At 41.4% G+C, this 20,916-nt stretch overlaps 2 protein-coding genes across 2 annotated transcripts in view; one reads left to right on the forward strand and one right to left on the reverse strand.

Annotated features, from left to right (window-relative positions):
- Positions 1-18,142, reverse strand: part of LOC117581729 (MKRN2 opposite strand protein) — a 62,484-nt gene extending 44,342 nt beyond the window's left edge. The window contains exon 1 of the mRNA XM_034269109.1: positions 17,843-18,142. The gene's annotated coding sequence lies outside the window, so the exon portion shown is untranslated. The remainder of the gene's footprint in view (positions 1-17,842) is intronic.
- The window catches only part of LOC117581728 (protein eyes shut), a 43,496-nt gene extending 23,826 nt beyond the window's left edge, over positions 1-19,670 (forward strand). Inside the window, exons 5-13 of the mRNA XM_034269108.1 lie at positions 5,530-5,882; positions 10,469-10,741; positions 12,668-12,960; positions 13,018-13,678; positions 13,744-13,907; positions 13,967-14,698; positions 14,763-15,005; positions 17,277-17,792; positions 18,621-19,670. Of these exons, the coding sequence (XP_034124999.1) occupies positions 5,530-5,882; positions 10,469-10,741; positions 12,668-12,960; positions 13,018-13,678; positions 13,744-13,907; positions 13,967-14,698; positions 14,763-15,005; positions 17,277-17,792; positions 18,621-18,808 (3,423 nt within the window). The 3' untranslated portion in view covers positions 18,809-19,670. The remainder of the gene's footprint in view (positions 1-5,529; positions 5,883-10,468; positions 10,742-12,667; positions 12,961-13,017; positions 13,679-13,743; positions 13,908-13,966; positions 14,699-14,762; positions 15,006-17,276; positions 17,793-18,620) is intronic.
- The last annotated feature ends 1,246 nt before the right edge of the window (positions 19,671-20,916 follow it).

Here is a 20,916-nt window from a genome sequence, read left to right on the forward strand (position 1 = left end):
CAGTCGGTTGAAAGTTCTGCTTAATGACAGTGAATTTTAATTGCAAAGGGGTTTTCGCCTACTAAAAAGTGTTTTATATTACCATTTTAAATGAACATTTCGAATAGATTCAAATTTAAACGTAACCTTTAGTATGTGTTAAGCAGAACTGGTCATCAGATCAGCGTTTTTAACACTAATTATATTTTCATATTTTTATTGTTTCTTTTCAATTATATTCAAACTTCTTTAGATATTACACAGCACTACGTTTCGATCAGCTTTATTATGCTTTATCACAGCCAGCACGCTTGAATAAATAATATTTCTATAAGTGAAGTTCAGGTTTAATTAATTCAAAGAAGCCTTTAAACCACTTTGTTCTTTTATGATTGTTTCAATGCATATTAAACCACTTTCTGACATTAAACAGCGCTCTGTCACAAGGTTACTCCTTACTCAAATATTTATACATAAATATGAAGACCATCCCAATGCCATTTTGTGCCATTAAACAACTTTACACCCATAAACCCGATAATTGTACCCATACACGCTACACCTCATTCATAAACCATTTCATGACCATTGAAGGTCAACGAATATTGCAGTATCTGTATGACCACAAGCGAACAGCGTAGTCTATTAGGAGCAAACCACGCATATGGCCGCACATATGTCAGTGAGCCAGAGACGGCTACACCGTAAGCCAAATTAGCAGCGGCACCGCATGCAATTCCAGTTTTTTACGACCGAAACGTGAGCCCCACCGTTAGGAGAGTCGACGACGCAGGTCTAATTTATACGTACAATCCACTCCAAAGAGGCAGCAGCAGCATGACAAATTGGGGTCGCACTCGAGGGACAACGATAGGTGGCATAGGTGCAGTCACACTTTCATACGTGATGATGGTCACAGGATGGATGGAAATTTGTATGGGGTTCCATCTAGTCAGAGCAAGAAGCTGAAATGTCGCTTTCCAACACACTTCAACCTTATCCAACACTTTAAAAACAGCGGAAATTGCACTTAAACAGCGTGCGCTTTCCCATGTTACTTTAAACTTTTATAAATGACCTCTCCTTCATTTGTATTTCTACAAGACAGCTGTGCAACTTTTAACCAACACTCCAGACACTTAACCAACACTAATGCCAACTAATTTATGGCGGAGTTCCTTCTGCTGCCACCCGCTGCCGGTTAATGAGTTAACAAAGCCAACTGGCAATTTATTTAGAAAGTTGCCGCCAACACGCGTAGATCTCCAAAGTGTACCTATGAATCATGCACACACACAGCAAGAGGGCAGAGAGCGAGAGATGTAGGGTCTGCGAGAGAGGGAGAGTGTGAGTGAGTGAGAGAGAGTCGCTCGGCCACATGCTAACAAGAAAAAAATTAAAGTTTCATAATAAATTTAAGGCTTGAGTGAGTGACACATCACCGCAGGATGACTTTGTTAGAGTATGGCAGAGCAACCACAATCTGGCTTAGACCTTAACAGGATGCAGCAGGAGCTATCCTATTTTTGTGCTTGTTCCAACTTCTAAAAAAAATGAAAATAAGTTTCTTGTTCCATTTTGCTGCATGAAGCAAATGGATGAGTGACCATGGCATACCTCTTGGCAAAATCATAATACCCTCCTTTTTAACGGTAAAATAAAGTAAAAGTAACAGCGAGAACGAGATGGAGCACATGTCCCTCGCTCACGGACATAAGAGTCTGCTCTGCTGCAAGTGGGTGCAAATTATTTCATAGAGCACATGCCACTTTATTGTTGCCAAGTAATTTAACTAACTGCTCAAACACACACGCACACGCACAAAGGCACAAAAGCACACACACACACACACACACGCTGACAAAGCTTTTGTTAATTTTGAGAGATTCCCTCGTTTTTTTTTGTTCCACCCACCACCACTCTATTCATTTGTATAAAGAGACAAAAAAAAAGAAGAGAGAAAAGACAGAGCAGGAAAGACAGACACTTACATATGTCAGCTGTCATATTGGTTAGGCAAGTGTTCGTTATGAGTGTGAGGCGAGAGAGAGAGAGAGAGTGAGACAGAGATGAAATAAGCCATGGAGGAGTGAGACAGAGCGCACACGGTGGGGCCTCTGCTGCGTATGGCACACGGAGAAGTGCAGGCAAAGTGGCACTCGCACTCGGCGAAAGTCACTCGTAAAGTGGCATTAAGCACATTTCAAGTGCTACCCCGCCGAGTTTTTGGTTTTCGGAAAATGCTTTTCCTGGCTTTTTCCAACCAGCAATCCTCTTCCCTGCCTGGCCTCTGTCGCTCTTCCAACCCGCTGCTCTGTGTCTACTGTCTGCATTGCGTTGCCTTTGCCACACACCGCCAATGCCACTAATGAAAATTTTGTTGAGCCCTTTTAGGCGCCTCCATCACCGCCTCTCCTGCCACACATCTCCTCTTAAACATCTCCCCGCCCTTAATGCGTCCTGAGCTTGTCAGGATCTGGCCTCTACATCCTCTTCGTGCTGCCTCCTCCGCCTCTTGCTCCTGCGGATGGCCTTTATGAAGTGTGCACTTCACTCAAATTCAGACCGTTCCAGGCATTTGCCTGTTGACATTTGGAAAAGCGTGTTACAATTAATTTCCATTGGCCGAAACGCAATGAAACCGAATCAACAGGACTGAGAATATTTGAATAGGATTATGCCATGAAATTTATAGGGTTGAGGGGAATTTGTGAGAATTATATAGGTTTTCTCTGGCAATTAATGACCGAGTTTTACTCTAATTTAAAACCAGCAGAGTAAGAAATGTTCACTGGAAAACTGACACTGAAAGTCGAGCTAAAGAATGACGTTTAAGGAATTAATTATTAAAAAAATAAAATACTTTATAAATTTCCCTTCTTTTCTATTCCCTTTGACTATAATTAAGCTTCCCTTGAATACTTAAACGTTTTATATTTATAAATACACCTCATTACATTTTAAATAAATTCTCCGAAATTTCCATACGTTTAAGCACCAAAAAACAAATTCCCAGCACATCATTTCCGTTTGCCGCAGCCTCTGACTACACTTTCGGCCCACACCACCTACTCATCATCATCAACATTTAAATCTAAAATCTGCCACATGTTTGCCCCTGACTACTCATTTTCGTTTTCATTTCTTTTCTTTTTATACATTTTTTTGGTTCTGCTTGGTTTTGGTGTTTGGACCAACATTCATTATGCGCCAGCCGAATGCCGCAAGGTCAAAAAGCTTTAATTAAAATGTTTCCTGTTAGCAGCGCACATGCGCTCGCCAGAGTACGAGTATTCCCATCTACATCAGTGCAGAGAGCCAACACAACAACAAAAACAGCACTGAAAAGTGCCGACAACAATTTTGTGCGAAAACTAAATGCATGGCCCGGCGGGTGCCATCGTTACGCACTCCTCTCAGCTCTTTCTCTTTCTTGTTGCTGTAAGCTCCCCACACGAACACAGCTTCATTTGGCTAACAAGAGTGGGAATTCTCGTGGAAAAGGCTAAACACAAAAAAAATGGGAGCAAACTTCCAGCAAACACTTCAAATAATTGTTATGAAGGAGCGCTGAGCAGCTTAAAAAAACACGGAGAGCTTCTATATATATTTTCAAGGACAAAAATATTTAAAAGAAAAAGGTTTGGGTGTAGGGGATGCAGGCTAAAACAACGCAAAAATAAGGCACTCGCCAAAGTACAGGGAAGAGCGGGAAAATAAGTAAACCGACAGTAAAAATACTCTTTATGAAAAGTATTTAAAATAATTATCAGAATTTTATCTTTGATCATGCCCTTGCTCCATGCCAATTGCACTTTTGATGTTGTTTGAAAATGTATAAAAAATATTTGTATATTGCAAAATGCTTTCCCAAGTTATACTACCCTCTTCGAGAGTACAATGATTGTTTTTCAACGTACAATGTAGTTCAAATCATGACCTGCTTGCTGATGATGATGCTGATGTACAACATCCTCCTCGTCTCAGCAGGCGCAGCTTTTAATGTTTTTCCTGGAAAAACACCGCTACACAAAAAAAACCAAAGCAAGCTAAACAAAAGCCGCCTGAGCGGAGCAAATTTGTTGCAGGGATAGGGTTAAGAGAGAGAGAGAGAGAGAGAGAGAGAGAGGAATGATGCTGAGGATGCTGAGGATGCGGCGTCTAAGCAGTTAAGTAATATTATGCGATGAATCCTTTAAGGCTGTTTGGGAATTTCCGTTGTACTCCTTTGGGGGGTGAAGGTCATTTGTAATGCGTGTCAGGTTGTAAATCTAAAAAAATATGAACAATGTTTGCACAGCAGGTGAAGAGATTGTTTTCATAATTATTTTGCATACATTTTCGTAGTACGTGGGGGTTGGAGGACTAACCTGTTTGGTGGGGCTTAAATAATGAAGGATTAAGAGTTCCATGGATATATATTTGATTAATTTTATATATGTATTAAAAACCTTTTTTTTAACAAAATTTTCAATTTTTCGGACTATTTATTTGCCTTAAAGTATACCATGAAAAATCACATAATTTCCTCATTTAAAATTTCATAAAAATTGAAGCAATACCCATGAAAATATCATCGCTAATAGCCCCCAAGCTTTACCCTTCTTTAACTAAATACTCGTTCAAATCAGACAACACAAATAACCGGCTAAAAATATTCAGAAACTGATTCCTTTCCAAGAAAAACAGAGAGTCCCCCTCGAAGACCGAGACCAGCGAAAACTGTTTCAACATTTTCTTCACCTGTTCAAGAAGCTCTTGCAGCCAGCAAAAGACCTCTTGAGCTACCCTCAACATATGGCCAACTTCCCATTAAGAGGATGTCTTGTACGGGGAGCCACAAGTGGAAGGAGACGCCTGGGCATGTCCTCTGCGTGACTGTTCCCACTTGCCTTGCACTTCATTTGCTCAATTTGATGGAGAGTGGGGTGGCCCCAAGGAGCAAAAGGACATTCGCCAAAGAAAATTACAACAAAAGTTTTTTCGGGACCGCCGCGTGCCAGCCAAGTGCGTGGCTCCTTTTCCTTTCCATTGTCCTGCCCGCCTGCCTGCCTGCCTGCTTGTCTGCCTGTCCGCTGTTGCAGTTTTCTTTCCACCAGCTCATGGCTGGGCTGCACTTTAAGTGTCCCTTGGCGGTGGCATAAATTATTAAAACCAGGACAAAAGGAAGGAAAGGGAAGACGTAGAGCCAGAAAGTTAATTCATATTACTTTTCAATTTATTGGCATTTTTCGGTACGGTCTTCCTATTGAAAGGCCACCAGACGGCGTTCGAACGAAGCGAAGGAGTTGTTGCCAAAAATTAAATTAAAATTGTTCAAGTTTTGTTTCATTTATGGGTCTGGCCGGGCAGAGGGCAAGTCATTTTGTTGCAGTTTGTGGAGCATTTTGGAGATATACTTTTAAAGAAGGACAATTTCTGCGAATTAATAACCGAAACACTGCATAAAAGAAATACTTTTACTAGTATTTTCAAAACAATTTCCCTTTTTAAATCGAATTTATCTGCGACTAAAATCCACTTATAATCATTTCTAAAATCTCATTGCAGTGCGTTTGTCGCTTTGATCGCCAGGGACCGCTCTGTGAGCTGCCAATCATCATACGGAATGCAGCGTTTTCCGGCGACTCGTATGTGTCGCATCGCATCTACAAGGACATTGGACAGCATGAGGCCCTGGATGCCGTGCTGCCGATGCACATACAGCTGAAGGTGCGAACAAGGGCCACTAATGGACTGATCATGCTGGCCGCCGCCCAGGGCACAAAGGGTGGACACTACATGGCGTTGTTCCTCCAAAAGGGACTGATGCAGTTCCAGTTCTCGTGCGGATTGCAGACGATGCTGCTGAGTGAGCTGGAAACGCCTGTGAATACGGGCCACGAAATTACCATTCGAGCTGAGTAAGTGCAAAATGGACGTGGACGTACCACGGAATGCAATTATGTGTGGCCCCACCTCTTGGGTCACGCCCTCCACTTGACGGGGTGATTGGTGGTTGGGTTGGCGGGTTGAGTAGTGGTTTGGGTGTGGGTGTAGATGTTGGGCCGTGGGAGCATGGACACACGAATGTTGGCATGTTAATTAACTTTTTAAACTGCGACCCCAGAGCCCAAAGACAGAGAGAGAGAGAGAGAGAGAGAGAGAGCTGGAGGTCAGCATATGGGTCACTGTCAGTGGAGGCAAGTGCGCGCCGACTGTCCGACGGCCATTAAACTTGGCCCGTGTTGAATTCCATTCGCCATTTGGACGAGGCCACAAATTATAATGCTTCAAGTGTAGAATAAATTGCACTTTTTTTAGGTTTCTTCTCTTCTCTCTCTCTCTCTCTCTCTCTCTCTCTCTCTCTCCATCCTACCATTTCCGGTCTCCCATTTCCTTGAACATTAAATCCTGCGGGGCTTCCACTTGCCATCCATGCGTAATTAGTTTGGAGATTTTCCATACTCTTGGAGCGGCCCTTTCTCCTCCTCTTTTTTGTATTTAACGTTGGTTGAAAATTAAATTTTGCTGCCCACTAGCAGAATTCCTGGACCGCTCATTCAACCGCTCGGCAGGGGGGGGAATAATGCCGAGCTGGGGCCTGGACTCGTGCGTAATTAATCGCTGAACCAACATTTCCATCGGCCAAAGCCACCACTTTGGCTAATTTTAGGTTTAAAAGTTCCACTAATATTTGCCCCTTGGCATTCGGAATTGTAAAATAAAACTTTTTGGGCTAACTTTTTAAATGAAATTAGTAATGGATAAGTAATGGGAAAGGGCATTTATTGCGGCAGGAGCTTGTGCAAATAAATGTTTTAAATGTGTTTTAGAGTGTTATTTTCAAGAGTAAAATGTTAGGTAAAATATAGTATTAATATTACTACTTTTTTACAGAACAGCAGCCCCTTTTTAAACTCCCTCTATGCTGCTGCCAACAAACACGCACTAAGAAATAATTCCCTCAGCCCATGCCCAACCAATTTTCATAAATTACACACTGGCTGGCAGCCCAACAACTTGTTGGCTTAATAGTTCCTTCAGTAGTCTTTAAATATTCAAACGCTCCTGGCACTTACAGTGCTCGTCAAATTATCGGCTAATCAAACACTCAATGCTGTTGCATCGACAAATGCCCTTGTTAACAATTCAACTGTGTGGCAATTACTTTAAAACTGGGCAAACGCATATGGAAAATGACCAAATAATCGTTTTAGACAAATAACATTGAACAGAGCGACCCAATGGAAAACAGAAACAGAACTGAAGCGAACCGAAGCAAATCACGCAAATGAATTCCCACAACGAATCAAGAATAGACGCAGAACATTGGCATAAACAGGACATTAAGGGCATAAAATATATCAAAAAGTGGGACAAAACAGTAGAGAGAGAGAGAGGGAGGGAGAGAGACAGAGAGGGTGTGTGAAAGAGAAAACCTATATAAATAATTTAGCTAAAGAGAAAAGAGCAAGTGGCATTCCAATGCCGTTCACATTTTTACGACTATCGAATCGACCACAAATTTACTTTTTAGCACTTGGTCCCCAGCTCGGGGCTATCCAATGTCCAATGGTGCGAGTTTCCTATATACATATATACACGGAATATATATATATATATGTGTGTGTATATGCTGTCGGTATATATTACTTTCCTTACTTTCAATACCCTATGTGATGGAGGGGTGTTATGACTTTAGACAAAGGGAAGACTTTGGCTTATCGTATTTTCCTTTCCTCCAAATAGCTTTGCTTATTAGCTATTCCATGGCAAACTAGACAGATCTACAGACTACAACTACGCATTGTAAATGCTGATCCCTAATTATAACTAAATATGTGCACACATTCCCAAGAGTATCCCGAAATTCGTCTCTTAAATCTGCACTTTCTTGACTGTTTTCGGCTATTGTTTTGCTCGGTCTGGGCAAGTGGATTTACGAGCAACAAATTTATGTACGTTGCCTATTTTTATTTGCCTTGCGTGGTTAATCGCCCGAGCACTGGGTAGCAGCACCAGGGACTCCCTCAGACGCCCGGGGCCACTCGATGATGACGATGATGGCGATGGCGATGGCGATGGCGATGGCGGACAAGGCAATGGCGGCAGCTTTGTGTGGCCATCGATGAGCCATAGTTCTTGCGCTCTTTCGCTCTGGATGTAGCCTTTGGGAGGCGCCTGCTGGTGGTCCATGCCCACTCTAGCCCCTCTAATGAGGCTAATGCTCTATACAATTGACATTTTACTTAAGGACCTTCATCGAACTGGTGTTGCGCACAATTAGTGTAATTAGAAAGCAATAACAATTACCGCTCATCGGGCCTAATTGCGGCTCAGGATACATCCCCAATGCCATTCTCAAGAGCTTTTTGTAGAAACAGGAATTCCCTTTTAATTATTACGCATTTGCTTAATTCAATTCCCCGAAAGTAAAGTTCATTTATTAAGATGATTTGTGTTTTCTTTTTAGCAGAAGTTTAACAACTAAAAACTTTTTCCACAACATTCAATTGAGCGTGTCCATAATTTATGTCCAAGGACTGCAAGGCAGAGAAGTAGGAATCGGAATCACTCTCCGAAACGTGTAAACAATGCTAATTTAATTTGTTGCTCAGTCAAATGCAGCTAATTGAACTTTAAGTAACATTGTGAAGGAAGTTCGGGTTTTTGGGTTTTTCGGATCGTTAACGAAACTATAAAATGAGTGGAGCAAAATGCTAATTATTCCGCATAAATCAATGACTTAATGGATGAACCATTTTGAATGGGTTTTAAACTGGGTTGCCGAAGTTCATTAAATTATAATAATTATTATTGGTTTTGGTATAAATTTGGTAGAGTAAAATTAGGTAGTTAATTTTTGCTTAGCTCTAGGATACGTAATAAAACACTTCCACAAGACTCCATACTTGGAATGACCAACACTTAAGTCGATTAATTGTACATAAAAATGCACACCAAAAATAAGTTTTTATTACGCGAAATTACGCGAAAAATATTCTTTTTAAAACTCAGTAAAAACAATTTCGTACCAAAAGTGATAATTTTATCAGTTTGAAGCTTAATTTGACAGCAAACTTTTGCAATCTTTTAAACAAACCCAATCTGGTTCCCGTCTATCAAAACGAAAACAAACAAACGCAAAAAAAAGTTCAACACATTTCACAGAAAAAATATCATTCCGTCCGATTATTTCGTTTGAAAAGGTAAAAGAAATAAACAAAATATACGAGAAGAGTGTACTCCAAACAATCCAATATGTTGTAAAAAACTAAATGCAATCAGGGAAAACTTTTTCCATGCCTCGTACTCGTATGGTAACTTTTTTACTGCCATAAAATAACAATAAACATCGGTGTCCTTTCCTCTTGCCACGCATTTATAGCACTGGCTTTTTTGCTGTATTAAATAATCTACATTCAAATGCAATAAACGCCAAGATATGGATCCCAGTGCGTTCATCTCCAAAACTCTTCAGAAAAAAGGGTGGAAAAAATACGCCATATAAAATCAGAAACATTTTGACAAAGGCGTATGTCCTCACAATAAAGGACATTCAAATAAAAGCAGGTGACACTCGGCCATGAGGTGCAATAAAAACCATGGGGGGTCTGGCATTCCAACACGATATCACTCAAAGGTTTGAGGCAACAAATACGTGAAGGCGCTGGTTAAATTTGGCAGTCGATTGACATTATAGGGAATTTTTATTGGAAGCCTATGACCAAGGGACCGTGCAATGGGGCTGATGGGAAGTGGTACAAAAAAGAGTACATATAGCGGGAAATATAAAGATAAATGGACATATGGATTAAAATATAGCTAGTAATTCTATAAACATAAACTTTGTGTACCGAAAGATTGATCTTCTCTTAGTCAAAAATTTATATTCAAATATATTCCAAGAAAAGTTCTTTGACAATCAAAAAACCTTTATAAAAACTTGCTAAAACCCACAAACAAGTCTAAAACTATTTACCGAAAATATGCACATGACATAAATGAAATAGTTAAGGAACTGCCCACAAAGGGAAACCAGCCTTACCCTCTGACTGACACAATTTCCTGGCAAACCTTAAACCACTGTAGTAACTTCGATGAAGTTTCCAACGCGAAAGGTCAACAGGCAAAAGGTAAACCCAAACAACAGCTTGCCGGATAACTGAAGGCAGGGGCATGAAACCCTTTTTACCTTGCAATTGGTGGGGGGTCTGGGATATTGTGGTGTCATAAATATTTGCACGCATCGGCATGCTGGGAATTTTGCTTTAAAAGTGTGCCAGGCTCACCCTCAAACAGAATCCAGAGAAGAGCCAACACCCCGTGCCCCAACTCTCTCTCTCTCACACACAGAGAGAATCCAGAATCCAGAGAAAAGTCACACACAGAGAATGAGGGCGAACCGTGCAGCATATTAAATATTTGATGCAACACCAAGGAGAGGGGCTACAGCAAAAAAAAAAAGTAAAACTAAAAAGAACTTTTCCCGAATACCTCTTTACAGATTGGACTTTAGCCGGAATTACACACACTGCAATGCCTCGCTGCTGGTGAACGACACACTGGCCATGTCCGGGGATCAGCCGACGTGGCTGAAACTACTGCCCCAGCGACTGCATACCCCGGAGGTGATACTGAACACATGGCTGCACTTGGGCGGTGCGCCCCAAGCCCCGATTGGCCTGATTATCGAGTTGCCGCCAGCACAAAGCGGCACCGGCTTCACCGGATGTCTCCACACGTTGCGCATTAACGGACAAGGGCGCGAAATATTCGGGTAAGTACTCCGTCGATACATGTCTCTCTCTTGCTGTACGCGTTTTTTCAATACCCTGTTAACACGGGGAGCGGTAGAGGGTATATTGGGTTTTGGTGTGCAGGAATGTGACAGGTGGAAGAATGGATCCCACGGTTCTACTTTTGATTTGTATCCTACTTAAAATCAAAAGGATATTTGTTGTCGTTTCTACAATTAGCTAGAGAGTCGTTTTTTGACAGAGTTAATTATAAATCGTTCCTCTACTTATGAACCAAAAATCTTTACAATCGTGTAACCATGACAGAGAGAGTACCCAACAAATGTTTGATATATTGTGTGCCCAAATATTAAATTCTCTTCAGTGTAGATTGTTTTTTTTTCGGTATTTTAACTCACAATTTAAATATTTTGCCACTCATTAAACAACAAAATAAAACCCAATTGGGGTACCAGGTATCCCATAGTCTGCACCATCAATCACAGAGCTTTCTCGCTGCTTGTTTTGTGTATTGCCCTTTGGGCACTTTGAATGCTGGACTACGGCTAATGAACATCTCTGGCCGAACAAGTTACGACTTTTCTGTGGCAGATGGTCGATACGCGCGGAACTGATGGCTGTGAGGCATCTCTCTTAAAGGTTTATGCTGCTTACACTGACCCACGCACAGGGGGCCACCTCATGCCTCCAGGCAGCATGAAAACGCAGAGCTGTTGGGAATAAAATGAAAACATTTGATGGCCAAATACAGCCATACACACGCACCCACAAAGTTGCCAGGTGCTGAAAGCTGTTTCCTTCATGGCAGCGCTGCAGTAAAAGAACCAGATTATATGGCCACTGAACGTAAAGAACTTTTTTGTGTGGTCCTATAGCCATGAAAAAATTAGCTCGACTTGCGGGAACAGATTAAACTGAGACTGGTAGCCCGAGGCATACATGGGATAGGCATTAATGCTGGTAATATGTGGTAGAGGGGAGGAAGGGAGCTTAAGCAAAAGGTCTTTGATGGAATGCGTTTCGGAGCAGAGAGTATGCAATGCATTTATGCAGAATTTGTGGCAGCATTTATATGCTATTGCTCTGAATTCTTAAACAAGCGAAGCAACTTTGATGCACAAGCGCAAGCTGCTAAAAAGAATGATGCCCATCGCTAGGTGGTTATATATCTACCGATATATCTAGTAATATAAAATAATCTAGTAATTTAGCTGGTAATAAATCAGGGAGAAGCTTGCGCTGTACATGAATCCATCGATCTTTGATTTCTTTTATAAAAAACTCTTGTGTAGATGGACGAACTGTTCGAGTGAACCTGTATAATAAACTCCCAACATCTTTCTCTTAGAACTTTCTTACATGAATAGTTAAAACATCCAAGTAAGCGTCTCCCATGCATCTCCCATAGTTCCGTGTTTCATGGACCATCCTTTTTTTTCTTAAAGTAATTCCTGAATCACCAGCGAAATGGGCAATGCTAAAAGCTTATATATTATGGACTCCTTTGGCAAGGCAACTTTAGCACTGAAAAGAGTTTTGCCTGTCAGTGAGAATGAAAATGCAGCAAAAACTTGATGAAAAGGACAGGCGCTGAAAGAGAGAGAGAGAGAGAGAGAGACAGTTAGCAGGGGGGGGGGGGGCGAATGCGGAAGCCATTCGTCAGCATTCAACGTTCATAAAAGCGCGAATGCAAACAGATGGGCACACCAAAATGGGTGGAGTGTTCCGGACACATGCAGCTAGTGAGTGTCGTAGTGTCCTTGTCAATGTGCTGACAGCTGTGGGGCTGTTTGTCAATTGGCACCAAAAAGGACGACAACGACAGCGACACATCGTGTGTACGTCCCATAATATTGACACATCGAATTAGACTTGATGAAATTAGCGCACGACACCTGTAAAAGCCTCCCTTTCTCACTCTACTTTTTGTTTTTCCCTCTTTGTAGCGACGCCCTGGACGGGTTTGGCATTACGGAATGCGGCTCATTGGCCTGCCTGTCGAGTCCCTGTCGCAATGGTGCCGCCTGCATCAAGATCGAAACGAATGATCTGGACGAGAATGGCGAGAAGGCAGAGAAGTGGAAATGTAAATGCCCCACGGGCTATATGGGTCCCACCTGTGAGATATCCGTGTGCGAGGATAATCCCTGTCAATATGGTGGCACTTGTGTGCAGTTCCCAGGCAGTGGCTATCTGTGTTTGTGTCCGCTGGGCAAACATGGACACTACTGCGAGCATAGTAAGTTCCAAAGGGAAACCCCAGCTCTAACACCTGCTAATATTCTCCCCTTTGCAGATCTCGAAGTGGCTCTGCCCTCCTTCTCTGGCAGCGTTAATGGTTTGTCTTCTTTTGTGGCCTACACCGTGCCCATACCCCTGGAGTACTCCCTCGAGCTGAGCTTCAAGATCTTGCCACAGACCATGTCGCAGATCTCACTGCTGGCATTCCTTGGCCAATCTGGCTATCATGATGAGAAGAGCGATCATCTGGCCGTGAGCTTTATACAGGGTTACATTATGTTGACCTGGAATCTGGGCGCCGGTCCGCGTCGCATCTTTACCCAGAAACCCATCGACTTCCGGCTGGATGCTCCACGAGTGCCCTACGAAATCAAAGTGGGTCGCATTGGACGTCAGGCTTGGCTTTCGGTGGATGGAAAGTTCAACATTACAGGACGTTCCCCGGGCAGCGTTAGCCGCATGGATGTCCTTCCCATACTCTATTTGGGTGGCCATGAAATTGCCAATTTTAATACCCTGCCACACGATCTGCCGCTGCATTCGGGCTTCCAGGGCTGCATCTACGATGTCCAGCTGAAGGCTGGCGCTGTCACAGTGCCCCTGCAGGAGACACGAGGCGTTCGTGGACGCGGAGTGGGTCAATGTGGCACCAGGGAGTGTCATCGACATGCCTGCCAGCACGATGGCGCCTGTCTGCAGCATGGAGCAACCTTTACGTGAGTGGAAACCATTCCGAATTGTGCCCAAAATGGCGCTTAAATTTGCGGAATTCTTTTTGTAGTTGCATCTGCCAGGAGGGCTGGTATGGTCCATTGTGTGCACAGCCCACGAATCCATGCGATTCGTTCAACAATAAATGCTATGAGGATGCCACTTGTGTGCCACTGGTGAATGGCTACGAATGCGATTGTCCTGTGGGTCGCACGGGCAAGAATTGTGAAGAAGGTAAAGGAGTTTTTATTCCAACTTTCAATCGAAATATAATCGTATGCCTTTCCCACCAGTAATTCGCTCCCTCAGTGATGTCTCACTCACCGGCAGACGCTCTTATTTGGCCGTTCGCTGGCCCTATCTCTACGATGGCGGCGAAAAACTCGGCGCCAAGCGTTCCCAAATGGTCAGCTATCGGAATTTCACCAAGAAATTAATGCCCCCCAAGCCCATCTCAACGCCCAGCACACACTTTGTGATGAAGCTGCTCAATGAGGTGGAGAAGCAGCGCAGCTTCTCGCCCGTGCCCCTCATGGGTTCGAAGACCTTCGAGGAGCATCATCGCGTGCAGTTCTTCTTCATTGAGTTCCAGCTGCGTCCGCTGTCGGAGCGTGGATTGCTGCTCTATTTTGGTACCCTAAACAACAACCAGGACAAAAAGATTGGCTTTGTGTCGTTGTCCCTGCAGGGTGGTGTGGTGGAATTCCGCATTTCGGGACCCAGCACCCATGTCACTGTGGTGCGGAGTGTCCGCATGTTGGCCATTGGCGAGTGGCACAAAATCAAAATGGCCCAAAGAGGTCGCTGGCTAACTCTGTGGGTGGAGGGCAGTGCCTCCTCGGCATTGGCTCCTTCCGCAGAGGTGCTGGTCGAGCCCGACTCTCTGCTGTACATAGGTGGCCTCAAGGATCTGTCCAAGCTGCCGCATAATGCCATTTCGGGTTTCCCCATACCCTTCCGCGGCTGTGTTCGCGGTTTGGTTGTCAGCGGCACAAGAATTGTTCTGAATGAAACCAATATTGTGGGTGAGTATTGGCAGGGGGCACTACCCTTTGTTTCGATCTGGAATTTGTTTATTTTTTCCACCAGAATCTCGTAACATTCGTGACTGCGATGGCACTGCTTGTGGCGGTGATTCCTGCGAATCTGGTGGACACTGCTGGCTGGATGAGAAACTGCAGCCTCATTGCATTTGTCCGGAGTATGCCAAGGGCGATCGTTGTGAATATTCCGAGTCCTGCAAGCTGATACCCTGCAAAAACAATGGTCGCTGCCTGCGCAGTGGACGCTGCTCCTGTCCCAATGGCTGGGGCGGTTTCTACTGTGAAATTGGTAAGGTCTTGCCAAAGAGAGGTCATTGAACCCTTTAATATAATCATTGAATACACTCAGAGAAAAATAGTAGAGGAAAGAGAATTACGTTAGGTTTTTAAATGCAAACTAAATGAAATAAAATATAAATAAATTTGATTTAAATATAAAACACTTAAAAAATCATTCTTTTATATTAAATTTCAACAAAAATGCCAAAATATTCATTTTAAATATGAAATATTATTATTTTACCTACAAAAATATTCCATTTAAATATGCTAACATTTCATTTAAATATGAAAATGTTTTAGCTATTTTTTCTCTGTGTGCATTAATGATGATTATGAATCATTGAGTCAGGGAGTAAATATATTTTAGTTACAGCTCAATAACCGTGACACTAATAGCAATAAATCATCATATAATTCGGGTTGAACGCAAACACGTTTCATAAATCTTTTAAAATTCTCGCAAATGTGTCACGAGTAAAAGCACAGAAGCCGAAAACACGAAAACGATTTTATTTCACTTGTTGATCTCTTTTTTGTTGGGTTTTTTTTTTCGTTGGAGAGGAAACAAGTTTTTTTTGGACTCACAGCCACAGCGAGAGTAGAACAATATTATTATTATTATAATTAGAGATCTACAACAACATAATCTAACCATTAACAGCAGCAGCATTTGGCTGGTGATGTCTGGGGGATGGTTCAGTGCACAGCGGGGTCAGGAAGTGGCACAGAAATTAGCAATCTGATTCGCAGCCAAACAACAAAAAAGACAAAACAAAAGGGGAACACTAAAATTTCGTATGATAATAGAGTTGGAAAATAATTAAAAATCAGTCATGACTCAAAGTTGAAAGCTCCGCGTATTTGTTTTGGAGAGATTTGCATATCCATAGGAGAGCGAAATCTATAAAACAATATTCAAAACTTCATTCGCTTGTTTGCCAAATAAATAAATAGATGGAGGATAATTTGTAATACTTAATCTGATCTGGATTGAGCAATTATATGTTTAGTGCCTTTGTCTAAGCGTTCTCCCTGCATTTTCCTTCTTCAAATTCAACCCAATCATCAACAGATTTTTTAATGCATTTTCCGCACACTTTCCAATACCCATTCAAGTACTTGTCGCAGCTGAAATTTTCCAATCAGTAACTCCGCCTGTTTCCCGCACAAACAATCTCAATAATTCCACCTTTCTGATGATCTCTGAAAATCATAATCATTCCCAACCAAAAACATCAATCAAATAATCTTCGAATCCAGCTTTTTTTTGACGATGGGAAATCCCATCGGGCTGGCTGCCTCTCTGCATCTTCCCCAGTCTGTTGGCTGTCGGTCGGCCTTTCACTTATTAGCAAATTGTGAATTAACATACCGCAGCAAAACAAGTTGAAATTGAAGTTGAAGTTGAAGAAAATAATACAAAACAAAACGCACAAGTACCACAGAAGAGGGAAGAGTGGCAGAGGCAGTGGCACTGGCAGAGCAGGTGAAAACGAAATGGAAAACCAGAACTCTGGACAAGATAAGTCCAAACGATTAGGCAAGTCTTCAGTGCACTGAGAAAAGCTTGATAGGAAAAGGAAGATCTTAAAAAGATGAAGCTTGTATATCGAGTAACAAAAAATCTAAACATCTCTGTGGAGAAACATCTCCGTTGTGATGCCAAAATCGCACACTGAATATCCTTGAATTTCAGAAAGGAAATCATTTAATGAAATAGATCTTATCTCAGTACAGGGAAGGCTGCAATTATAGGTACTATTACCTAAGGACCTGTTATAGCACCAATTATTATTATCTGTATTATTTTCTTAAGGGAATTAGTTTAAAAAAACGTATTTTCTCCCCCAAACATGACATTTTGGAATGTAAATTGGAATCTTTTGGTTCGTATACAAAGACTCTTATCTACAAGATTTTAAGATTTTTCCTCTGTGCAGAAGAGGCTGGCGATGGTACAAGTAGAAACAAATGAGATCAGGGTCTAAAGCGCCAACTCATTATGAGAAACAAAAGATGGGCATAAAGTTGAGGATGAAAATGAAGCCGAAGACGATGATGGTGTAGATTAAACAATGCAGTTGAAGCTAGAGTTAAGAGTGAAGCCAAAGCCAAAGCCAAAGCTGAGGCTGAAGCAAAGACTGAAAACTGAATCCGCAGTCGTTGCGGAGTCTATTACAGATACTGCGACTGATGCTGTAATTTAATTATGTATCGCATGCAATATGTTTAATGCAATTTCCCCCCACCTTTGTTCCCTCTCTCTTCCTGTGCACAGCCATGAGTAAACCAACAACACCGAGCTTCCGTGGCAACAGTTACCTGATCTTGCCGCCACCCCGCATACCCATGAAAGACAAGCGGCGCGGACCCTCGCTCTATGTGCGCCCCCGCGAAGCCATTCAAATCAGCCTGAATTTCTCCACCATAGAGCCGGACGGTCTGCTGCTCTGGAGCGAGCACGATCGCCGCAAGTTCTTGGGCCTGGGCCTGGAGAATGGCCACCTGAAGCTGGCCAGCAATCTCTTGGGCAGCAACAATGACACGGTTCAGGCGCCAGCCAGTGGCTTCATAGCCGATGGCGCTTGGCACTGGACGAGTGTGCTCTTGGATCGCACTCGACTCGAGCTGCAGCTGGATGGTGAGGTGATCTTTACGGAACGCTTGCCGGAGAACCCCAATCGGCGCGATGCCCCAATAACAACAACCCAGGCCACCACAGCTTTGGTGACCAGCAGGCGGCGAACGGCGGGCAAAGAGCCGACCATTAGCTATGAGGATGTATTTTATTTGGGTAAGTTGCAGCCATAGGAAACCATAATTTACATAGAATTTAACACTCACCGGCACTTGATGCTATTGGCAATTGTTTGCTTGTTAGCTGTTCTTTATATTGCACTCAGTTAACACAGAAAAACATAAACAAACGCATACAAACCGACAAACATTGGCCTAAAAGCCACTTGTTGAGTTGCTCTATTGTTTTTTTACACGTTATTTAGTCTGAATACGCTTGGCAACTGATTTTTTGTTAGCTTTGCCCCTGTCACACTTAATTCACACCGCAAAACATAAACATTATCTTTAGAAACCGACGAAATTTAAAAGTTGTTGTCTGGATTTTGAGCTGTTGTTTTGTTTTGAGCGTGGTATGCAGTGTGACCGTGTAATTATCGATCAAATATACCGTCGGACCATCTAGAATATACCATAACATACCTTCTCTTTTTAAAATTACCGTAAATGTACCGTAGTCTTAAGTCATATTCCTCGACTTTGATGTTCTATTTGATATTACTACCTTGCAAAGACTTTTAACACTGCAACAATAATTTAATACGCTTGTAGCAAAGTCTCTTCTGAGAATATTCTCTCAAACGAAAGCGTTTGATACGGGCAATATAAGCCAATTGCATGTAACTGTAAACGTGACAGCTCACATTTGCGTTGTTTGTCGAGTCAGACTGCCAACTTAAGCGAATGTTATGCTTAAATTCATAAAATGTTAATCCAAAGAGGTGGCTGTTAACGTTAACAGAGTGATTAAGACCTGTTACCGTTCAAATTTAAAATATCATTTAAAACAAATTCTTAATATATGTATATTCAATTTCCTTTACAGGCGGCTTCCCCAATCTGGATTCGGTTAGCAAACGCACGCAGGGCCGCTACTTTGAGCCCTTCAAGGGCTGCCTGCAGGACATACAGTTCGGAGCCGAACCAAAGGCCATTATCAACGATTTCTCGTCGTATCAGGGCGAGAATATTGGCTCTTGTGATCTTCACGGTGATGAGCCGATTGTTGTATAAAAAAAACCCAGTATCAAAATAATCAAAAAAACAAAGAAGATTCCAAAAATAGGGGGAAGTGAGCAAACTGAATACGAGTGCATGGATGAAAGTGAAGAGAACTACTTGTAAGCTAAGTGTTAAGGCGAGATTATTATAGGACATGGACGACATATTTCCCGGCATCAATTTTTGGGGCAAAAGCTATCGATTAAAGATCGATTAATTTAAAAAAGACAAGCAAAGGAACGTAATTTTGTAAATTTTATAGAAATAAAAGCAGAAAAAACTGAAAAAAAGACAAAAAGTTTAGACTTAAAAAAATCATGGAAATTGAAAAAGAATTGAAAAGAAAGAAAACTAAACTCTTGAAACAAAATTATATAGTTTAGGAAGTAAAAACTAAATCTAGTGAATACCGATTACCAAATACAGATATAAAACTTATCTTACGTAAGTGATATTTCAAATGGAATAATGGATAAAGAAGAACACCCTAAAAAACGAAAAGAGTCTTTAACTGAATGTATATTTGTTTTTTGTTTGTTTGTTGATTGAGCATTTTTGTTATGCAGTTATAACTATAAACTCTATTTATATAAAGACTATCCAGAATTTGTGTTCTCTTTCAATTCTATTAACTCAAAACACTCTCTACGAAAACTGCCCTACGTTTCTGCCATTTTTGATTTGTTGAATTTTTAAATGACTTTTATCTAAGTTAATATTATAACGTATAATATATTATTGTTTTCCCTGTTATCTGTATACGTTATATAGCATAATGCTCTCTCCCGATTGAAGCCATTTAGTTGCCTTGTAGTAAGTTAGTGTATAATCTCGGTCGCTCTCTAAACTATGATTTATCTAACTCAAAGCAAACCAAAAAAAAAGAAGCCCATACCGGCAAGATCTATAGTTATGAAAAGTCATACAATATAATTATTCTTATAAATGGAAACAACCAAGTAGCAAGAAACCAAAAAAAATAAGAACCTTATATATAAATATATACAATACGATATACAATACATGAAAAAATAAATTGGTAAAGTGTAACCAAAACAAAAACGCAGTACATTAAGTATGTATTTATTTCGAGAGACAACTTAATCAGTTATAATTTTAAATAAAAAATATAAAAAACGAAAAACGGAAAATAGAGAAAGTTAATAAACCAAAAGGAAAGGTTTGTTTTATTGGTGGAATCTATTTACAAAAATAAATCAATTTATAAATATTTCAGCTTTATTTTTCAAAGATTGTGCCGCTATAAATACCAAGAAGATCGGTTGAAGCCTTCGAAACAGCTGCAGATTTCAGCTTTTTTCGTTTCCAAAACTAGAAAACAAAGCGAGTGGAAAATAAAATATATAATCACTAATGATATAACCGATTAAAACCAACCCACATCGTGAAAACATTTGTTTATGTTCATATTTGTAACAGACGAAGTCTCCCAAAAGATTAAACTATTTTCTTTGGCATATTCCTCAGCCTCAATGGTGGTTACAGTACGCTGATCCGTAATATCCGCCTTATGGCCCACTAAAGCTATCACTATCCTGCGTATACAGCGCTGGAGTTTCACATTATCAAAAGATTATTTTCAACTTTAGAATTATGATTCCATTTTACCTTTTCTTTGAGCTCGACTGCCCACTCTTTTGCAGCCTCATAGCTCTTTCGAGTGTGTATGTCGTAGACAAGTAAAGCTCCTTGAAAATTTGTATAATATCTTCGTAAAATGTCCTTGAAACTAAACCAAACTGTGAGACTTTAAGCAGATCTATAGATTAGCAACCCACTCACCATTTCTGACGGGCTGTATCCCAGATCTTAGTTCTTAAATTTAAATGCGGTTCACAGATTGTCTTTACCAGAAACTCAACTCCGACTGTGGGCTGTCCACGTTCCATAGTTTCGCCGTTTATGTAGCGAGAAATCAGCGATGTCTTGCCCACATTGGAGGAGCCCAAGCGGACAACTTCGAAGTCTGTCCGCAGCATTCTGCCTCTGAGCGGTTGAGTTCTGTACTAATTGTAACGACTGAGAATAACCTCCAGTGAGGCCTTTGATTTATTCACTGTAAAAGATTTGCGGCAGTGAATCACGTTCTTGATGATTAA

This window comes from Drosophila guanche, unplaced genomic scaffold, assembly GCF_900245975.1.
Source record: "Drosophila guanche unplaced genomic scaffold, DGUA_6, whole genome shotgun sequence".
NCBI lineage: Eukaryota > Metazoa > Arthropoda > Insecta > Diptera > Drosophilidae > Drosophila > Drosophila guanche.